The sequence below is a fragment of the Opisthocomus hoazin genome, chromosome 4, assembly GCF_030867145.1.
Source record: "Opisthocomus hoazin isolate bOpiHoa1 chromosome 4, bOpiHoa1.hap1, whole genome shotgun sequence".
Lineage (NCBI taxonomy): Eukaryota > Metazoa > Chordata > Aves > Opisthocomiformes > Opisthocomidae > Opisthocomus > Opisthocomus hoazin.
In genome coordinates, this window is record NC_134417.1 from 68951982 (window position 1) to 68972085 (window position 20104).

At 39.9% G+C, this 20104-nt stretch overlaps 1 protein-coding gene across 5 annotated transcripts in view; it reads right to left on the reverse strand.

The window, feature by feature from the left end:
- Positions 1-20104, reverse strand: part of CDK14 (cyclin dependent kinase 14) — a 320879-nt gene that overhangs the window by 46313 nt on the left and 254462 nt on the right. For all 5 annotated transcript variants that reach the window (XM_075419363.1, XM_075419365.1, XM_009936147.2 and 2 more), the window contains one exon: positions 16314-16460. In XM_075419363.1, the coding sequence (XP_075275478.1) occupies positions 16345-16460 (116 nt within the window). In that variant the 3' untranslated portion in view covers positions 16314-16344. The remainder of the gene's footprint in view (positions 1-16313; positions 16461-20104) is intronic.

Below are 20104 nucleotides of genomic sequence, written 5' to 3' on the forward strand. Positions count from 1 at the left end.
GTTTTGGTTTTGAAACACAAATCACTTATTTTATCTGTAAAACTTATAGGAATGGACTGGGTCTGCTAGAGCTTATATACAAGAGTTTTAGTCTGGCTTCTGGCTCATCCCTCAGGTGAGAAAAAAGATTCCAAAGTGCAGAACAGATCTTCACAGAGGCACAATCCTTTGTCCCAGCTAAATTTTAGAACACTGTTTTCAGTTGGCAGGAAACTGTCTATTTGCTTAACAAAGAGCTGTTTTGGAGGAGGCAGCAAGAATTTGACTGCCTTCAAGCCTGAAGGGTATCTGATTTTTCTGCACTCTCAACTTTGAGAACATAGTTCTCCTGTTTTTCTTGTATTCTGAAAACATTTGTGATATGAGTTCAGTTGAGAAGTACCAAGGAACTTTGTCTACACCAAAAAAGGAACTTTAGGATATTTTGAGCAGATAATGAAAAGAACTTGTTCAGTTTTGCAGTGTAAGTATTTTTTACCACACATTCCCTGCTTTTGTGTTAGCAAAGAGGAATACTTTGAGTCTTTTGGTTTAGAAGATCTTCAAACAGACAATAGTGTGTAAACAATCCCAAAGTACATAACTTTACTAGAACAACCTCCAGTCTGTGAGCAAGTGCTTCAGAAAGGCCCCTTCATCAGATTTCCTTCTGCTCTTCACCCTGAACAAAGCCTTGGCTGACAATACCGAAATCTCCTCCTTTATTCGGATTAAACCCCCTTTGCAGGAGAAGTATGCAAATGCTATATGTGTTTCCCTCACTGAGGCTACTCTAACCCAGCTATCTTTTCACTGTCTATTTTACTCCGGCAGACCATCCTACCGGCTGACAGGGAGACCAGCCTTCCAATTCAGTATCTTTCACAACACTGACAGTTGGATGCTGGGGCCTGCCATGAACTCTAAAAGGAGCTCATTTAGTCATAATTAACTATTCCCTGCATATTTCCTAAGGTATGGTAATTGTGCTAAAAGCCAACAAGTGAAGCATTCATTCTGGTTTTCTTTTAAACTTTTATTTTTCCACAGCAGTCTCTTTCTCCCCTCCTCCTTTAAAAAAAAAAAAAAAAAACCCCAAAAAAATCTTTTCTTTCTTTCTTCACCTCCCTGGAAACATTTAAAGTAAAGAAAAGGAATGATGGTGGAGATAGGGAGCTGCAGAAAACTGTGATGTAGGCAGTTCAAAAGGCAAAGTCTGCCATACGATAGAGGACCCCATAGCAGCACAGAGCTATTCAGCTGGGTAGAACATAAAGAAAAATGCAATGAGTAGAAAAAAGTTATGTCATTAATACAGAATGATGGACATCGTATTTGGGTAACAGGGAGCCATGCATATACATTTCTAATTCCTTAGATATGGTGATAAGTGATCTCCGGTTCCGTTAGTGCCAGAGTATATGTTATGCAAATGTAATGCACTTCACACACGACTCTTCCCCCTTCCCCACAACACATGCACAGACCAAGTCCAACCGTGCGCAGTGGGGGTTCTCACAGGAATAAGGCACGGTGGATCCAGCCCTATATACAGACCACGTTTATCACTGTTGGGATGGAAAGCCTTGGGAAGCTGACATGGATTATTTACCTTACAAGGCAAAATGTGACCTCATGTCTGCCCTTATCTGTTTTCTGGTTTAGGTTAAATGAAGGAAGGGCTGACAGCACTCTCTGTTTACTTACTAACTCTGTGTCTGCTGGAATTCTGTTGCCTTTCAGAAAGTTTGAGACTTACAGGATACCTATCCATCATAAATGCACATAGTCTGTATACAAAAGCACTTGGATGTGTACCGAGAGCAGAGAAATCACTGGCTTTTGCAAAGAATCCACGACGGGGCTGGGGGGTTGTGAGGGGGTTGTTAACATTGCAAATTCAGCAACTGTGCCAAAAGCACCAAACACAGCACCAGGTTCCTCACTATTATACAGCACTTTTCCAGTGTCACAAAATGTGGTAGACCTTCCAAGAACGAAAGGAGCAAAATCCGTGATCTACAGCATTTAGATTCTAGGTTTCAGGTGTAATACAAGAAATGAAGTCAAACAAAGAAACAGACAAGGGAGAGAGAGGGCAAAGCTTCAGACAACAAGGTCATGGAACAACCCGTTTTACTCACATTCACACATTAGTGATTCTGGTCTCACTTTTTCGTAGCATCCACCTACCTTTAGCATATACTCTTACACTACATTTGCTTTAAACTTCTAGAGTATTTTAGAAAAGACGGTAATTTTTTTTTCTTCAAACACTAGAATACAACTACCTTTTGAAGAATGAATGTTAAAGAGTAAACTGGGTAAATGGTTTCTGAAATTCTTTTCCCCTCCCTTTATTTGGAGACTATACCAAATTTGTAGATCAATGAGGTTTGTAATGGCAGGCAAAAACACACTAAGAGCCAAGCCGACAAGCTGTTGCTGGAATCTGAATGGAAAGTAATTGAATATGGTATTCAAATCAAGATCAACTATTTTACCATGATGGTCTGCGATTTTTGATTTCTTAGGGGAGGAGGTTTGGAGGGGGTTGTTTGTTTTACTTCTGTGCATTATCACGTTCACAGCACACAGCGGATTAACAACGGAAATTCAGAACACCCAGTAAAAGCTTCTCTCAATAGGCATGAGCTGAAAATTTTGATGCTTCCACAATGTTAGCAAGAAACTATGCTTATTTTCATGCATATAAAATAGGTGTGAAACACCACATAGATAAGAAGCTTTGCCGATTTCACCTGGTGGAGTTCCTCCATTTCTCCCCGCAGTGTTCCAGCTGCTCTCGAGAAGCATGGCTTCCTCCAGTCCTGCAGCTGGAGATGTTTTTCTACTTCTTATGCTTCTACAAAGACCCACGCATTCAGGCTGAGTTGCATTTACTCTTTGCCTTCCACAACAACTCACAGAAAGAGAATTTGTTTTCCACAGAGGCACTTTTCAAACACCTTTCTAAATTCCCCGGTGTGTTGCAGTTTTTCTGGCCTGCGTTTAGGAGTCTGGCAGCAGGACAGATGACTACATCCTGCCGTCTGGTGACAAAAGCAGTGCTGTGACTTACTAGTAACATTCCTACATTCGATATCACAGAAGCTGGTACAATAGTTTCCCAGAAAACTGTGAGGTTTGAAGATGATTTTAGGGAGTGAAGAGTACAGCCTACAAGAAAGCAAGTTCAAGACCTGAAAATTCAGAAAGTTTCAGCTTTTAAGCTCTCTGAGGAAATATGGCAAGGGTTAATGATCCAAAAGCAATGCTGCATCTGCTAAGAAAATCAATACCAAGACTTATGCATAAAGTTCCTGGTCAAGGATTTTGACTGGATCAGGTCAAGAAATCTCCAACGTGCCTCACTCTATCTAAGCATATCTCCTTAAAAATTTAGTAATACATGTAAATAGCGTGTGGGATATTTAATGTAGGGGTAGTATTTAGTTTTTTTTAAAAAAGAAAAGAAAAAAAAGTGGTGAGGGAAAGTCTTAGAAAAGGATTTTGAGAGAGATCAGTTTACTGCAGTTCATGGTTAACAACACAGATGGAAAAGAACACGAAAAAGTGAGAGTGAGTGATATCAAGGTCAAAGAATACAGACACACACTAAAAAAATTATGTGGCCCAATCCTAGGTTCAACTTGTGGATTGTTTTATACTGCCCTATTTAATCTGAAATATAATACATAAAAGTTGAAATGGTAGTGATTGAACCACGTTTCATCAACAGCTGCTCACATTACACAGAGCTGTTTAGATGACCTCAGTCCTCACTGGATTTTTCCAACACTCTCGACACATCCACCCCCCTCAAAAAGACACACAGGCAATTCATACAGTAAGGTTTTTTACACACAAGTAATGATAAAAGGAGTGACTGACACGGAATATGGACCATGTGTTAGTGCATCTTCCCAGCTGAATAGTGACTTGCAAAGATGAGTAACAAAGATGGGGATGAAGGGATTGAGAGCAGCCCTGCCAAGAAGGACTTGGAGCTACTGGTGGATGAAAAGCCAGACATGAGCCGGCAATGTCTGCCAGAAGGCCAACCGTATCCGGCTGCACCAAAAGCACATTGCCAGCAGGTTGAGGGAGGGGATTCTGCCCCTCTGCTCTGCTCTGGTGAGAGCCTACCTGGAGTCCTGTGTCCAACTCTGGAGCCCCCAGCACAACAAGGACATGCTGCTGTTGGAGTGAGGCCAGAGGAGGGACACAAAGATGATCCGAGGGCTGTAACTCCTCTCCTATGAGGAAAGACTGAGAGAGTTGGGGCTGTTCAGCCTGGAGAAGAGAAGGCTCCAGGGAGACCTTATAGCAGCCTTCCAGTACCTGAAGGGGACCTATAGGAAAGATGGGGAAAATATTTTCACCAGGGCTTGTTGCGACAGGACAAGGAGTAATGGCTTTAAACTAGATTTAGGAGGGTAGATTTAGACTAGATATCAGGAAGAAATTCTTTACTGTGAGGGTGGTGAAACACTGGAGCAGGTTGCCCAGAGAGATGCTAGATGCCCCATCCCTGTAAACATTCAAGGTCAGGTTGGACGGGGCTCTGAGCAACTTGATTCAGTTGAAGATGTCCCTGCTCACTGCAGGGGGGTTGGGCTAGATGACCTCTAAGGGTCCCTTCAAACCCAAAGCATTCTATGATTCTATGAACTTCGCAGAATGCACACCAGCAAGTTCCAGTGATTTCTCAGAAATCTGGGGAAGAAGAAATGTACAAATCAGATGATGAATATGTGATTCTTCCACTCACTGCTCCTGCCTGATCTTCCTGAGAGAGTCAAAGAACAAAACAGGATTAATTTAGGATAAAAAGTCACGATAGGAGTGAACGAAAAACCACTGCAAGGAATAGTAAGTTTGAGGGACGGTAAGGTATTTACTAATTCCTTCCTGGCTACTATTCTTCATTTACATTATGAAGTTCCTAGAAGCTAAGAAAACACTGAGCTGATTTTGAAAAAAACAGAAGTTGTCTGGTTAAAAAAAAGAAATGAGGAGTAATGGTTAAACTACTCCTTCTGTTTCAGGCTACGCTTCTTTTACTTGCCGGAAAATGTAGATATGTGGGAATTATTAGTTGTTTAACTATTTGCTTCTAATTCTGAGTGATAACTTCTTTGGTCATGAACCTAGGACATGCACAGGCCCCCAACCTGTGTCACACACAGTCCTAGGAAAGACTTATCTGACCTTGCCTGACTTTGTAGCCAAAACATCCTTCTGCTCATGTCCAAGTAGGGACTGCCAGTTGCAGATAGATATGATAGCCACCACGAGTCAGTCAAATACGTCTCAGGGTTCAAGTCTAGCCTGTCTTTCCAGTGCGTACTGATCCCTGTCTTTACTCCATTGGGCTAACGGACCTGGAGAATTCCTGGAGAGCTTGCTCTGTTTTCCCAACAGCAGTCTAGTTTTCAAACTCCATTCAAATAATGTAAATGTATGTCACTTCCTCAGACAAGGCACCAGAGCAGACATTGAGTAGTGAATACCTTCTGAACTTTTCAAACTAATTTCCAATTTTTTTATTCAGTTGTTGTTTACTAGTTGGGCAGCTGCAGAGCTACCCAAGGCCGGAAAAATTCTCCCACAGGATCTACATAGAGGATATTCTGATTCTGATATTCTGCTCTCTTTATTGAACTTTGCAAAGGACTGAGCCTGTGCATTCATTAGTGCAGACTATGGCAGCGAATATTCTCAGTGCCTGTCTGAAAGAACTTTGCACTAAAAAAGTTATCTGAAAGATAGAGAATGCCTGTGTTTACAGTGCTTTAGTAACTCTTCTTTTTGGCAAACTAGCAGACTGTTAATGCTGACCTTTCTACATGAAATATAAAACAGAAAACACTCATCTGAAAGTCTCTGTACAAATATTTTGATTTTAAAAGTCTTTTTAAAAAATCTGTTTCTGATGCACATTAGGCGGAGAAAGGGAAATTCAGCAGCCTGTGGTTACTCAATAAAGTAAACCCTGGCTACTTCATTACCAGCTTTAAAACTGTGATGGATGGAAGAAAATGAAAGCTGAAAAAACAAAATCATCAAAGATCTGAAAACTAAGCAAACATTCCTCAGCATTCAAACGAAGAGACTGCTTAAGCATGAGCTGCAAGCTTCCGAGCGAAGCACATGTTTAATACAGAAAAGACAAAATTCCTTAACAAGAAGAGATATAGTTCACAAAGTAGTTCTTCAGGAACAGCTTGCAGCCTTTAAATCTCATTTACTCAGACTGAGATTGCATTGTGTCTACTTCAGATTTGGTAAGGAAATCGGCCCTACTCCCGCTGAAGTCCATGCCACTCTGCCATTGCCTTCAGGAGGAGCAGAGCTGGACTCCAAGCCTCACAAAGATACCATGATAAAAGAACCGGGAAGGTACCATGATCCCATCTTATTTTCTTAACATTTCTGAAAAAAATTATGGGGGGGGAAATCTATGTAGTTCATTTCTACTGGTATGCAATATGCCTTTTATATGAAAATACAGACCAGTGAAGCAAATGGATGGTTAGCAACATTAATAGCCAGGGGCTAGCAGGGGCTAGCTAAACTGCCTGGGATGAAGAGTTTGACTGTAATTTTACCACTACAGAATGTCTTGGAGAAGACAAAGCATTTTGTAATGCTGATATTTTATATAAGCATTCTTTAAGTCCATGACAGGCAGCAGACCCTGTAGTCTTCATTTCAGATTAAATTTTATACACTAAACCTAAACGCTTTATTTATTTTTAAATCCATACTTTCTAAGGATATGTAGCCTTTCCCGGAAATGAACTTGTATCATGCAACTGGAATTGCATTCTGATTTTGTGCAGTCTGACTAAGCACTAAAAAAGAGCTCTGTTATAATTCAACTTGCAACAGAAACATGTCTTTTTAAAACAGCAGCTTGCAAAAAAACCCCAACTTCAGTGCATCCAGAAAACAAAACACTGCCCTGTGTTAATAATGAATGCAGCTCATATCTACCACGTTCTGTTAAATTGCTAAAATTGCCCAGATAAACCATTTGAGAGTATGACAGGTTTAATTAATACAACATGACCTGATCATTTCCACAGTTGGGAAGAAAGAAGTTGGCATTCTTTAAATCCAGAGCTCAACCTGGAGATTATGCTAAGTTGCTTCATTCACAGTCCACGCTCCTCTGCAGATGTCAGGAGGACAGCATTTGTCCCCTCTAGTGATAAACAAATTATACATGAAATCAATTCCACTTCACAATAATTTTCCCTATTGGGTATTATCTTTCCTCCTCTGCTCCCTCCAGTTAAGCTCGCATCCTGTAACTTGCTAATGAGCTGGGGGCTTTCTGTTCCAGGTGGCACCCCCTGCCTCGAAGTCATGACATTTCCCATTTCGAATGCTGCTGGCATTTTTCGACAGCTCCTGCTAACTAGCCTTTTTGACCTGCACTAAGAGGAACTCATCTGATCGAATCCTCTAACCTGCCAATCACGCCAGCAAATGATCTTCACACTCACTCCCAAGGCAGGAGGGGCAAAAAAAAGGGAGAGCGAGAGAAGAGAAAGCTAGCGAGAGAGTGATGAAGCAGGCAAGCAGGCAGCCTCTACAGCTACCTAATGAGAGTACTTTAAGTCTCACAGGCAGCTGAAACATTGAAAAACTGGTGGGAAAATTAGGACAGAACTGAATTCCTGGTGCTGTAATTACTGATTTCTTTCCACCTTGAGTTCATTTTGAGAGCAATACCTCTGAGATGTGCCATTTTCTGAGGAACACAAGTTAATTTTACCATATAAATAGAAAACAGATACATTTTCCCTGACACCATCAATATGCAAACCTCATAATTCTGCTCTGCCAAATGGTGTTCTTTACAGAATTAATTAGGAGCTGTAAGCTCGTTAAATGAGTGTCTTCACCTAGGGACGATTAGGAATATTTTTTTGTTGTTGATGCAAACTATAAATAGCATTTTTAACCTAATTTAAATGCTGGCAACATTTACACCTCCTTATTTACAAGTGTCTGCACACCAATACATAAAACAACAAATACAGTATCTACATAGTCTAGATGTGACTTTGTGGGCTGAAATCAAGCAGAGTCATGCCAATGACTCAGTTGTTTTGAATTTGTTCGTTTTATGATGTGACAGATTACTTAGTGCTGAATCTTTCAAGCACAAAAGGACACATTTAATGTGTAGATCTTTGCCTTCAGACAACTAGTTTTGTTCTTAATCAAACTTAGCAGGTGGACTGGAAGCGAACTAGACTTCAGTACACATGCAATGCACATACTGAACGAGAGAGGTATTAAAAGCAATTGTACAAGAAAAATTTCAGGGAGAAAACTTAAATAAAATGGCTTATACCATGATATCACATGCTGTGACTGTACTGTTACTAATTCAAAATACATATATGCTCCAAAACAACATTAATAATCTATAACAAGACTACAAAATCATGGAAATATCCAATTCTGTTTCCACTTCTTAAAATACATGAAGATTCTGTTTCTATGTTATTCTTCTATATTATATATTTTTATTGGATAATTTAGCATTTTTTTCCTGAATTTTTTGGGTTTTCCTCCTCAGACTTTTCATAGCAATTTAACAATAGGAGCATGTGGGAAACCCATCCACCCTCACCCCGGCTTACAGGGCAGAACAAATGAATGAGTTGTAAACCACTGCTGCAGTTTTAGGCAAGAATCTCCCCACAACCAGGAGTATTCAGTGCACATTTTCTTTAAGGGCTGCTGCCTCCAGAGCCAATTTTGCAGTGGTTGTTTTAGTTTCTTTGTTTCATAGAGAATCAGGCAATGTAAACTACAGGCTCAAAATAGCAGCACAAAGCTCACTCTCCACGGAAACAATTCTGGTGTATGGCATTACTAAAACTAATTTTTTTTTATGATTTGGCTGAAAGTAAAATGTTCCGTTAATTCCGAATGCTGCCAATGATGCCTGAGAGGCGATGCCTCTCATTAGCTTTCCTGTCTCTCTGGGTTACGGGCTGTGTGTCAGCACTGGAAACCTCTGCTTTGTCTGGAAACCTCAGTTTCTCCCCTTCAGTGGTTCCACTTTTCCTCTTAGACAAAGCCTAACTGAGGAGTCACGTGAGGAAATAATTCTAAAGGAGAGGCGACTGTCCATGGGAGAATACGGAGAGTTTAGACCCGCTTTTGCCTCCCTCCCAGTCATTGTCATTTATACATTGTCCTCTCCGCATTCAAATGTCATCCCAGACTACCAGCCCACTGCAACTCAAACGGCCTTTCATGCCTAGACACTTCTTAAAGCATCAACGGACCACAAAGACCGTCTAGTGGGAATCACTTGCTGTCTCGATATTAATAATACAATACAGTCCACTTATGGCACAGAGGACTCCTCCTTCCATCTCCCAAATGTAAGAACAAAACAAACAAACTGGAAAGACAGATAACTGAGCACATGCATTCATGAAAATATCACCAATATCTTTCCCACAGGGTAAGCAACTGTTAAATTAAAAACCTCTACACCAAAAATTATTTGAAAATGAATCTTCACAGTGCTGAAGGCAAGTTATCATGCATTAGAAATGAACTGAAAATAGGCTCCAGACTATGCAACGGTACAAGAAAATACGATATTGTCCCTTGACAAAAGTTCATCCGTAACAGCAGTAATGCTTCCTTTTTCTTCTGCCAGTTCTGCAGCTGATCTGGCCATGAAACACTGCAACTTCAAAAAAAATCATACCAGTAAGTACATAGCCACTAATTGCACACAGAGTAACAAGCTGTGTATAACTGCAAGGTAGACATCAATCTCACCTAGCCACAGAGGTTTGAAACACTTGTCCTACCAAGCACCGTAGGTAATAATAAATGTGAAGTCCTTCTGTCTCTGTCCTGCATCTTTTCCTCTTCTTCCTTCATCCCTAAAGAAACTCCCAAACTACCTCTCCTCCCAGAATCCTGTCCATGGTTTTAGAAATCTTGTTCATGCTTAGTTATTTCCATCTACATATTTCCAGGTGTAGATGCTGCCCCGGTCTTTCAGCCTACAGACCAGACAGCTCTCAGCAGCAGTGTTCAGCTGGCTTAGCGAGACCACGAGGCCACCTTCCCTGATTCCCTTTCCACACCTCTATGCATTAGGTTACCAACTCTGAACAAGGATTTCTATCATGAAAGGCACGAGGCTGCACATTCCACTACTTACACGGAGTGCAATTAAGTGAGAATGCATTTCACATGACAACGGACAAGGCGAGCTGTTACAGCACTGACACAGGAACACCACTGAACAGATTTTCAAGTCCTACCAACTCCCTGATCAAGTGGTGGGTTCCCTTTACTGAGGCATACTGGGAGACCTAACAGACTTCTGCAGGGATGGTTGCTCCATCCTCAGTCACTGCCTGTCGCTTAAGGGAGACAGGGGGTTTATATGGAGACAGGCTTGCACTGGACAGCTGTTTGCTCACTCCATTTCACCCTTTACACAGCGCCTACTGAATACTGCGGGCTTTTCTTTATGGCTGAATAGAGGGCAAAATTCATCTCTAACTCTCATTTTAGACTAACAGGAACAAGATTCTATGATTCTACGATAATAAATTCTTAGATATCAAAAGGAGAGCATAGTCCAACACCTGGAGTTTTTCCCTTGTGTGTTAAATTTAGGGCATATTCCATCAGTGTGGGGATCTTATTCTTTGATATTAAGTAAAGCACAGCTGGAACAGTCTCATAAAACCATTATGTTGTTAACATACAAAAATAATGGCACTAAAAGTATTAGAGATATCCAGTATCTTGGATCCTGCAGTTATCTTTCACAGCTTAATACTAATTCAACATTTTACAAAATTGATGTTACAATTTCAGCTCTGTTTAGTACTGTCATTACTGGACTCAAACCCAAATTGCTTTCAGCTGCCCACCACAACTGCATCTTATTAGCCTTTTCAGGAAAGCCAATTTATGCAAATCCAGTATTAGTTAAATAATTAAACTGACCCGCAGCACTCATGTATAGACGTTGTCTGGCACTAAAAGATGCAAGAGAAATTTAAACCTCCCCATCTTTAGCACTTAGGCCTCCATCTTTTCAACTGCAGCAGCACAATGACTGTTTGCACACATCTATTTGAATCCATCTATTAAAAAGAAAGAAGTGCATTTAAAGAAATGCAACTGTTAACTGCTGTGCTTTTATAACTCTGCTTTTCTCTCCCAAGCCAGGTTTATACTGAATTTCAAGATCTCGCACCTATAGAGCACTACCAGCTACTTTCAGCTTTTGATTAAATCAACAATGACAATATCTAGCTGACATACAGTAACTCAGTCCACAATTTCTCTTTTATGCAGACCTTCTTCCACTGTAATCGCTACGGTTTTATCCCCTGAAGTGATGAAGACTTAGAAGGACAGTACACAGTTTTCCATGGTGATTCAGCAATGCTGGGATACCCAGGACAGAGTAAAAGCAGGGAAGCGGTGAATGAGAATGACTTTTCAATGCTGAATGCTGGACACAAACATTGCTGGACTATAGCTTCCCTGTGGCTCGATGAGGGCAGAGCAGGGAAAAAGTACATTCCCACACAGCAGTGCTGAACAGGCACTCTTACACAATTTGTAAATGTAAAACTGAAGATGACAAACAAAAACGAAACTATTTGGATGGGGATGTAACAACAGTCACCTCTCTAGCTAGCAAAGAGAAAAAGGTGATTTTACCTAGCAATTCTGTGCTGCTGAACACCCCTGGTCAGAAGAAACCCAACCAGTAACTAGCAGTCTTTGCCATTATAGTGGTAACTGTCACCTCTTCAGCTTTATTCTGTTTTACGCAGCTGAGCTGACCCAGATGATGCCATCGCCCCTTCGATTGGCTGGGCTGGTGTCAGTTGCTGGCTTAAATGGACACAGAAAAAAGAATTCAGCATCTTGCGATTGAAATTCAGGATTGCTCAGATGCATGTGCGTGTGGTGAAGCAATACAAATAAAGACCACTTTTTGTTTTGCTCCAGTGAATTGTCAAAGAGATTTAGAAAGCCAGGGGATCTCATTATGGTAATACAGGTTAAATACTTTAAAAGCATATGGTGTTACCATCCTGAATGAAGCTGTCCCTGCTGGCTCCAGGAGGCAGACAATAGGCCAGAAACACATCTCGTGTCTCTGGACCGCCAATGGGAACTGAGGATTATAAATCACCACGAGAAAACATCGCGTGCTAGCTGGTATCAGGTAACGCCTTGCCTTTCCAATTACAATTTGACTCATCCTTCTCCAGAGAGGAACAAGCTCTAGCCATGTATTCCACTGCCCAAAGAAAAACACAGCTCTAGAGTTTCAACTGTCTCAGTAAAAGAATATCTGTACGGATGGGTGAACACAGTATACCATATTTCTCAACAATACATGTAGGGATGGGGAATACTTCCACAGAGATGCTTCCAGCCCGCAGAGAAAAACATATCAGTGAAAAATATCAGGCACAAAATAAAAATGTTTTGCTTTATCACAAAGCTTTACACATGCTTGGATATCGCCAAAAGAATTCTTTCCTTTCTCCTTCAAAGGCCCCATCTAATCCACTGCTGACAGATTCTTCTGTGTAAAATAGAGCTCACTACCACACATTTGCTGATTTTCTCCAGTAGAGAGCAGCCTCAGCAATGACCTTGGTAACTTCAAACGTCAGCTCTTTCTCCACCGGCACCGAAGTGATGTGTTGTCTCTCTCCTGGAGCCCAAGACAGTGACACAGTGTGGTCCAAAAAGACTCTACTAGTAGTCCGCGTCTGATGGGGATTATCTAGGTTTTCAGAAACATGTCCTAGGTTACTGCTATTTCAGGGAGTTTTTTTGATTTGTAAGCAGCTATGCTGCAGACAGGCAGCTGAAGCACGACACTGTTCCAAAGGCAGCAGAACTTCTGAACTATGCACCAGTTTCTTCAGTTGCTCCTTGCAGCTCTTTCTGGGGGCAGCAGATGACCACCAACAAATGATAATGGAGCCACTTGAAAAGCTACCGTCCTTAGCTCCTCTCCTTCAACAATCTGCCAGAAATTGCTGCTTCCAAAGTTGGCAGATGACAATGTCTGCCCATGACTTTGTCACTTCTGGGCAAATCCCAGACTCTTTGCTTTCCACACCCTAAAGAAAGGTGGATTTAATTCAGTGGGTGCACTATCAGGGCAGAAAGTTCCGGCAAGCATGTGGAGAGCACAGCAGGAGGCGATAATTTCTTAAATTATCACAGCAAGATTTGGCACAGTTTATTTGTTGGCACTCTATACTTTATTTCCTATTCTACCCTGAAAAAAGGAAATTAGAAACACTTGGAAGGAAGGGCCAGACACAAGACATAAGACTAGAATTGCCTTCAACACCATCAAATTTCTGGAGGTGGTTTAAGATGTTTCCTTGTTTGCATTTTTTTGTGTGTGTCTATTCCTTTACAATGTATAAATATATAAAAATGTATAAAATCTATAAAAAAATAGAACCATTCCCCTCCACACACGTCAGAGAATTTACAGAGCAACTATCTACAAATTTTTCTCTTTCACAGCTTCCTGAGGGATACTGGAATACTTCAAAATTCCAGCCCTTCCTAACATCCTTAACACCTCTATATATGCATAAAGACAATTCAAGATGATGGGTAAAACACGTATGTGCCTGCCTTGTCCAGGAGACAAGCTATAAGTATTTGTTTGCCTCTGTTTTTTTGATAATCTGATCTATTTCCTCGCAATATTGGCATCTTTTAATTTTCCTTTATCCCCACTAGCGGATGTTATCTGACTGTGCTCGTTGACATTTTAAGAGCTTGTGCTGTTTGCCTCTGTCCCTCTAACTCTACTTGTCGTGCTTACCTGTTAACTTCATGGCCCTGAAGAGCTACTGTCATCTTTCTTCTTGCTTTTCACGCATCTTCTTGCTTCACCAAGCCTTGTGAATGGAGACTTTAACTGACTATCTTGTAATAAATACCCTTTCCTTAATGCTACTATCCTGCCTACTGCAACTCTAGTCTTCTGCTAGAATAACTGACTCAGCTCCTAACTCTTCCATTGTACTAACTGAACATCCTACTTGCCAGTCACTGCTCTACTGCTTAAAATCACAGCCACCTGCTACTCAGATTAAGCCTTCACCAGACCTCCTGTTCACATTATCAAAACTGCAGGTTTTTCCCCAACTCCTTTCACTCTTCACACTGACTCTTATTTCCTCTTGCTTGCTGGTCATCCTAACAACTCCTCACCCAGGTCCAGGTTCCACGTCCAGATTTGTTCTGCCTCCCCTGCTATTCTAGTTTAATCTCATCAGTCCCCAGCTCTCTACACTGTACAAGTAAGAGGACTTCTGTTTGATACTAATACTCTTCCAGCATTATCTGCTGCTTCCCGTCTTATACCACAGGTCAAATACTCCAACCAGGAACTGATCTTTTATTGCACTGTAAGCTTCTAACATAACAAAGTCCCAAGCCATGATGGAAAACTGTAACCAATAATGTACACGTCACAACTTAATGTTTGTTACATGCCTCCAGACCTTACACAATGAAAAGTGCTATTCTGTATTAAAGCTGTGGTTGAGTAGCCACAACAGTACAGTGATGTATGTCAAAGGTATGCATGGCTCTCTCTTTCTGCTTACATATAAAATTTAAAAATGTCACTTGTACCTCCTTAAACAGATATTCAGTAAGAATAATCTTTTGTGCTATTTTACATGTTTGTCTGCAAATACAAACTTTCAATTGCATATTGTATAAATGAAAAATTGCATTTCTTTCGAAGCAACAGAAAGGAGATTCTGTATAGGAGAAATGAGATTCTGTACATAAGTTTCCACACAAAAGGTCTTTAGCACAGATGGGCACATTCTAATTTTACTTCAGATGGATGATATGTCACGTTAGAACAGACAAGGTTGAAGAGATGTCTGCAGGGACACAGCCCCAGGAAAAAGCAGGGATTAGCTTGTCAATGAAGATGTAAACAGACTGCTCTGAGGCAGCCTCATTTCTGACATTAGAAAATCTTAAATGGTTTGCTGGTGAAGAGCACGTGCAAAAATTGGGACAGGCTGTCAAGACTGAAATCTATTAATTTCAGTTTTTTAGTACTTGCTGCCTGTCAGGCAAACAGCCTTCATAACGTTACAGGGTTAAAAAAAAAATTGCACATAAACATACAGCAGTAAAATATTAGGGGACCTAATAAATGTTTATAAATATCTCAAGGGTGGGTGTCAAGAGGATGGGGCCAGACTCTTTTCAGTGGTGCCCAGCGACAGCACAAGGGGCAATGGGCACAAACTGAAGCATAGGAAGCTCCGTCTGAACATGAGGATGAACTTCTTCACTCTGAGGGTGATGGAGCACTGGAACAGGCTGCCCAGGGAGGTGGTGGAGTCTCCTTCTCTGGAGGTATTCAAGTCCCGCCTGGACAAGGTCCTCTGCAGCCTGCTGTAGGCGACCCTCCTTCGGCAGGGGGGTTGGACTAGATGACCCACAGAGGTCCCTTCCAACCCCTACCATTCTGTGATTCTGTGAATCTGTGAAGGGAATACTGCTAACCTGGAAGTGTCTGTCAAGTGGTAAATCCCACTGAACAAACACTGACGCGATGCATATGGGCAGAACAGAGTTATTGCTGTGATAGAACAACCACCATCCCCTTACTATAAGCTAGTAAGTAGCCTCTCTACTCCCCTGCCCTTCCCAAGGTCTATTCTACTGTTAGGTAATCTGAAGTCATATTGCACACTCTTTCACTGCTGAATAACTAGGGTTGAAAAGATGAAGTCTTGAATAAAAGCCATCCAAGAACAAATCCAGTTCTAGTAAATTCAGAGGCATAGATCAAATTCATTAACACGACAGCATCTCCTTCTGTATCCAGAACATCCTTCTGCTATGAAGGATCCTTCTGCCAAACCTGCTAAATGAATAATTTTTTGTCCTTGCCCCACAGTTTAACAACAGAACTGCAAGAGATATTTTATCTTGCATTATCTTACCATGGGAAAAAAATATCAGTCCAAATTAAAGGCAACCTAGTGTTTAATCTGCTGGCACCAATTTCTGCAATATTTGCAACTTGTTAGTGACACTGATCCTGCCCGCAAGGCCAGGAACTTACACTTCTCATATTGACCATCTATACTGCAACTACAGATTATCTGCTTGAACATGAGCAACATAAGAACAGTGCAGCTGAATTTTATATTTTGTTTCTCTAAAGAGAATGAAAGTCAGGAGTATTTTCAAAGATATGCCCTCCAATAACCATGTCTTACCTGCATTATCTGTTGTGATCATGGGTATTGTTCAATGTTTGCTGTTTGATACACCTTTGCCATAACTATTGTTTTTTCCAAAGACTCTCATGCTTTCTCCAGTCTCTGGCTGTAATCGTACATTCGGAACAGTAAAAATAGAAGACACTGCAAAAAAAGAGTGTCAGTTCAGAAACTGTTTATTTCAGTGAAAGTAGCAATTTAAAAATAACTAGTTAACATATATGGCAAACCCAACACTGAGTAAGTATATACAGCTTTTACATATACCATGTATTTATGCAAGTAAGCACTGTAAAAATTGCAAATGGAAAGAACCTGCATGCACTATGAGGGCAGATGTATGATGCAAACATTCTCAGCTGCATCCGTCTGCACCAAAAACTGTTTCCAGGGTGTGTGTGTTTGTTTGCTTGTCCTTACACTGCTATATAATTCATATTTTCCATTTTAAAATTTTTTCTCTGACAGCATTTAGAAGTAAGAATGTAAAAAATGCAGCAAGGTTTTTCAATAATTTGACATCATGTATTACATTTTCAAAATCCTGATGCCAGAAGAACTGAGATACTTTGTTTTACTCCATTTTATTATTAAAGACAACTAAGCTTGTTAAAAATATCTCAACAACTCAAAAAGCCTTTACATAAAGAAACGCCCTCCTGCATGAGCTAGAAAAACCTTGAAGATTTCCACATAAGACCAGGCAACTACTTATTAGTAAACATGGTGATATTAATCACCAGGATCAAACTGAACACGGTTAAGGACTCACACATTGATGATACAAAAACTCATTTTTACTTCGAATGCCTCAAACTCGTGGGGAAAAATCATGGACTTTTAATATCTTCTAAGAACTAATGTCCACATAAAAATATCCTTGCAGAGCTGCCACTGCAGGATTGCATGAGGAGATGTTAATAGACTGTTTAAAGAGCTGATCAGGGCTGAAACAGTTTTCTCTGTTTTCACACTAACAACGAGTACAGCTGTAAGTTTTTTGAGCTAATCTTTCATTCACAAAAATGAATGCATGTAAGACCCAGCTATTGTTTTACACACAAGGTTTCCCCATTGTATTTTTGACATCTCAACTTCCATTTAATATTCTGCTAGCCTTGATAATATACATTATGAATGGCATATATTCTATGCAAACAAATCAGTATGAGCTCTCATATATGAAAGCAGAAAAGGGGAAGGACTGATTCTTTTTTTATTATTGATATCAAATGACAAGTACACATATTTAGCAAAAGATGTGAATCTGTAGATTACTGCCCAGGTCTGAGATGAATGAAGGCTATGTTTCTTCATCAACTGTATTGTATTCCCCAATAATATTTTTTTTAGCAGAATTGCACAACTCTTACATTTTTAATGTAATATTTTTAAAAACTGAAAGTGGCTAGATGGTAGACAGAGCTCATCTGGAAACTGAATTTCTAATGCAGTTGAAAGGATGCCTTGACTGAATCTTGACCAAACTGAATCAAAACCCAAAATTTTGCTTTTCACATAAACTCATTTTGTGCACATTTTTAAAATAAAAGACAAGATCAAAATGTTATCCTGTAAATTATTACACAGAATATAAATACGCAAAAATGAAGTCAAAACAAGAAGGGAAACACTTCTTTTTGACTTTTTCAATGTAGACAGAGACACCATACTTTTGTGAAATATTGTGATTCCAAAGAAACAATATTTTCTGATGGAAAATCATTTGACTGATTTTTTTTCCTCTCTCTTTCTTCCTCCTCACCTGAGAGTCTTTCACTGATTTTTAGTGCTAAATCCCAAAATCTACAATTCAGCACTAGGAGTAAATTGGACCAAACATATTCCATGATGAATACATGAGAGTTTTGTAAAATTGCAGCGGTGTCTTGATTAGAAAGCAGTAGATGTTGTGAGTACACACACTTCTGTTGTGCATAAAGTCTCACTGTATTTATACATACATTTAATATACTATCAGTAGCAAGTCCTTCCCAATATAGAATATTAACCCAGAGAACTACAATCACAAAACCTGGTAATTTCACTACACAGTAAACATTTTCCCAATTCTCCAAAGTATAGGACTCCTTTGTTTTGTAAATATGTTTACAAGTATATCCAAGTCCTACTAAATAGAAATGATTGTAGTATTTGATACTGGGATTGTCCTTTCTTGCATCTGGATTTATGCTTCATAATGATTATCTACTAGACACAGAAACAGTCTTTCTGAAACTCAAAATTTTACTGGAGGCATTCAGAAGAACCTTGCTTTAAAATATAATGATTTTTCATCTTTATTCTCCCCCCTTCAAAAGGTTTCACTGCTCCTGATGTTTAACGTTATGCAAAGACGTGTTTCTGCCAATGAATATCGCCTTATGGTTATGCTTCTGCAAATAACCTGCTGTGAGCTGATAAAAGGATTAATGCAGCCAAAATTCTTAATCTGTGAAATTACAAATTAAATTCTCATATTAAAAATACCACCCTGAGGTATTTTTTGTGGTTTTAATTCCCCTCTGGTGTTCTGCATACATTGTGCTTGTTAATGACTAGGACAAGACTGTCTCTGTTGGCAGCCTGCTGCAGAGTGATAATGTGTAGGCATTTACTTCACTGATAGAACTGGATTTAACCACTGACTGATAAACTAAGTGGCAAGTGGGTAATCAGTCCATATTAACAGAAAAGTACTACTGCAGAATTCAGAATTCAAAATCCTGGCTAGACTAAATCACACAGTCAGAATGATTGAGATGTCACCACTGCGGAGTGATTTTTGTTTTCCATTTAGTGGAAAAAGGATAAATGAACTGGCATTCTTGATGTTTCGTTATTCCTGAAGAAATGACTCTCTTTGCATCTGTTTCAGCAAAGGCAGACTTTCAACAGCAGCCCTAATTTACACTGCATCCTTTCAATTTTCAGCAAACTGAGTGGTGGGTTAGCATGGCAGAGGAGGAATCTGGGAATCTTCTTGCAGAGCAAGGACACAGGCCTATGACAGAGCCGGTCATGGACAAAAATTAATGGTGCTAGTTTGATCTTAGTGTTTATATTCTACCAATGGGAGAGTGCTCTTCGGGGATTAGGGTACTTGGACAGCCAGGCCACAGAACCAGCTCAAAATGTGACTCCTAGAGCTGTCAATGATGGAAGAGAGAAACTTTTGGTAGACAAAGTTTTCATACTGACACTGATGTAAACAGAACCTATTGTGGATTAATATTCAGAAAGGGAGCTCAGTTTTTACAAGCAAACTTATAAATCAGCCATAGTTACACACACACACACGCCATTGTTGCATCTCTGAACTTTCTGCCTCAGAGTACTGGATTTAGATCTTTTGCTAATGGATGTGTGTTTGAAAGCAGAAAATAACATGCTATTCTAATGCAAGCATGCTTCTCTTCAACACATTGAGTTAAAGCAAAATGCTGATTGTTATTCCCCTGTGAAATCTATTTTCAATAACAGAACCTTCTCTGAATTAAAATTACTGTGCATGATAATATTTTTCCCCAGAGTAAATAGTAGTGTGCTTTTAATACTGGAAAAAGATACGGACATATATATGATATTAATGATTTACAATTACTAAAGAGATAATTAACAACATACATGATGATAGGAACATTTTTGCCAAGCCAACTGGAATGCATTTTGTTTAATAAAAGAAATAAAAAGATGTATGTAAATAATGAAAGCATTCTTAGTTAACAATATCATCTGCCATCCTCTTCTTACACAGTCTAATTCAGCAAATTAACTGATTGTCTACT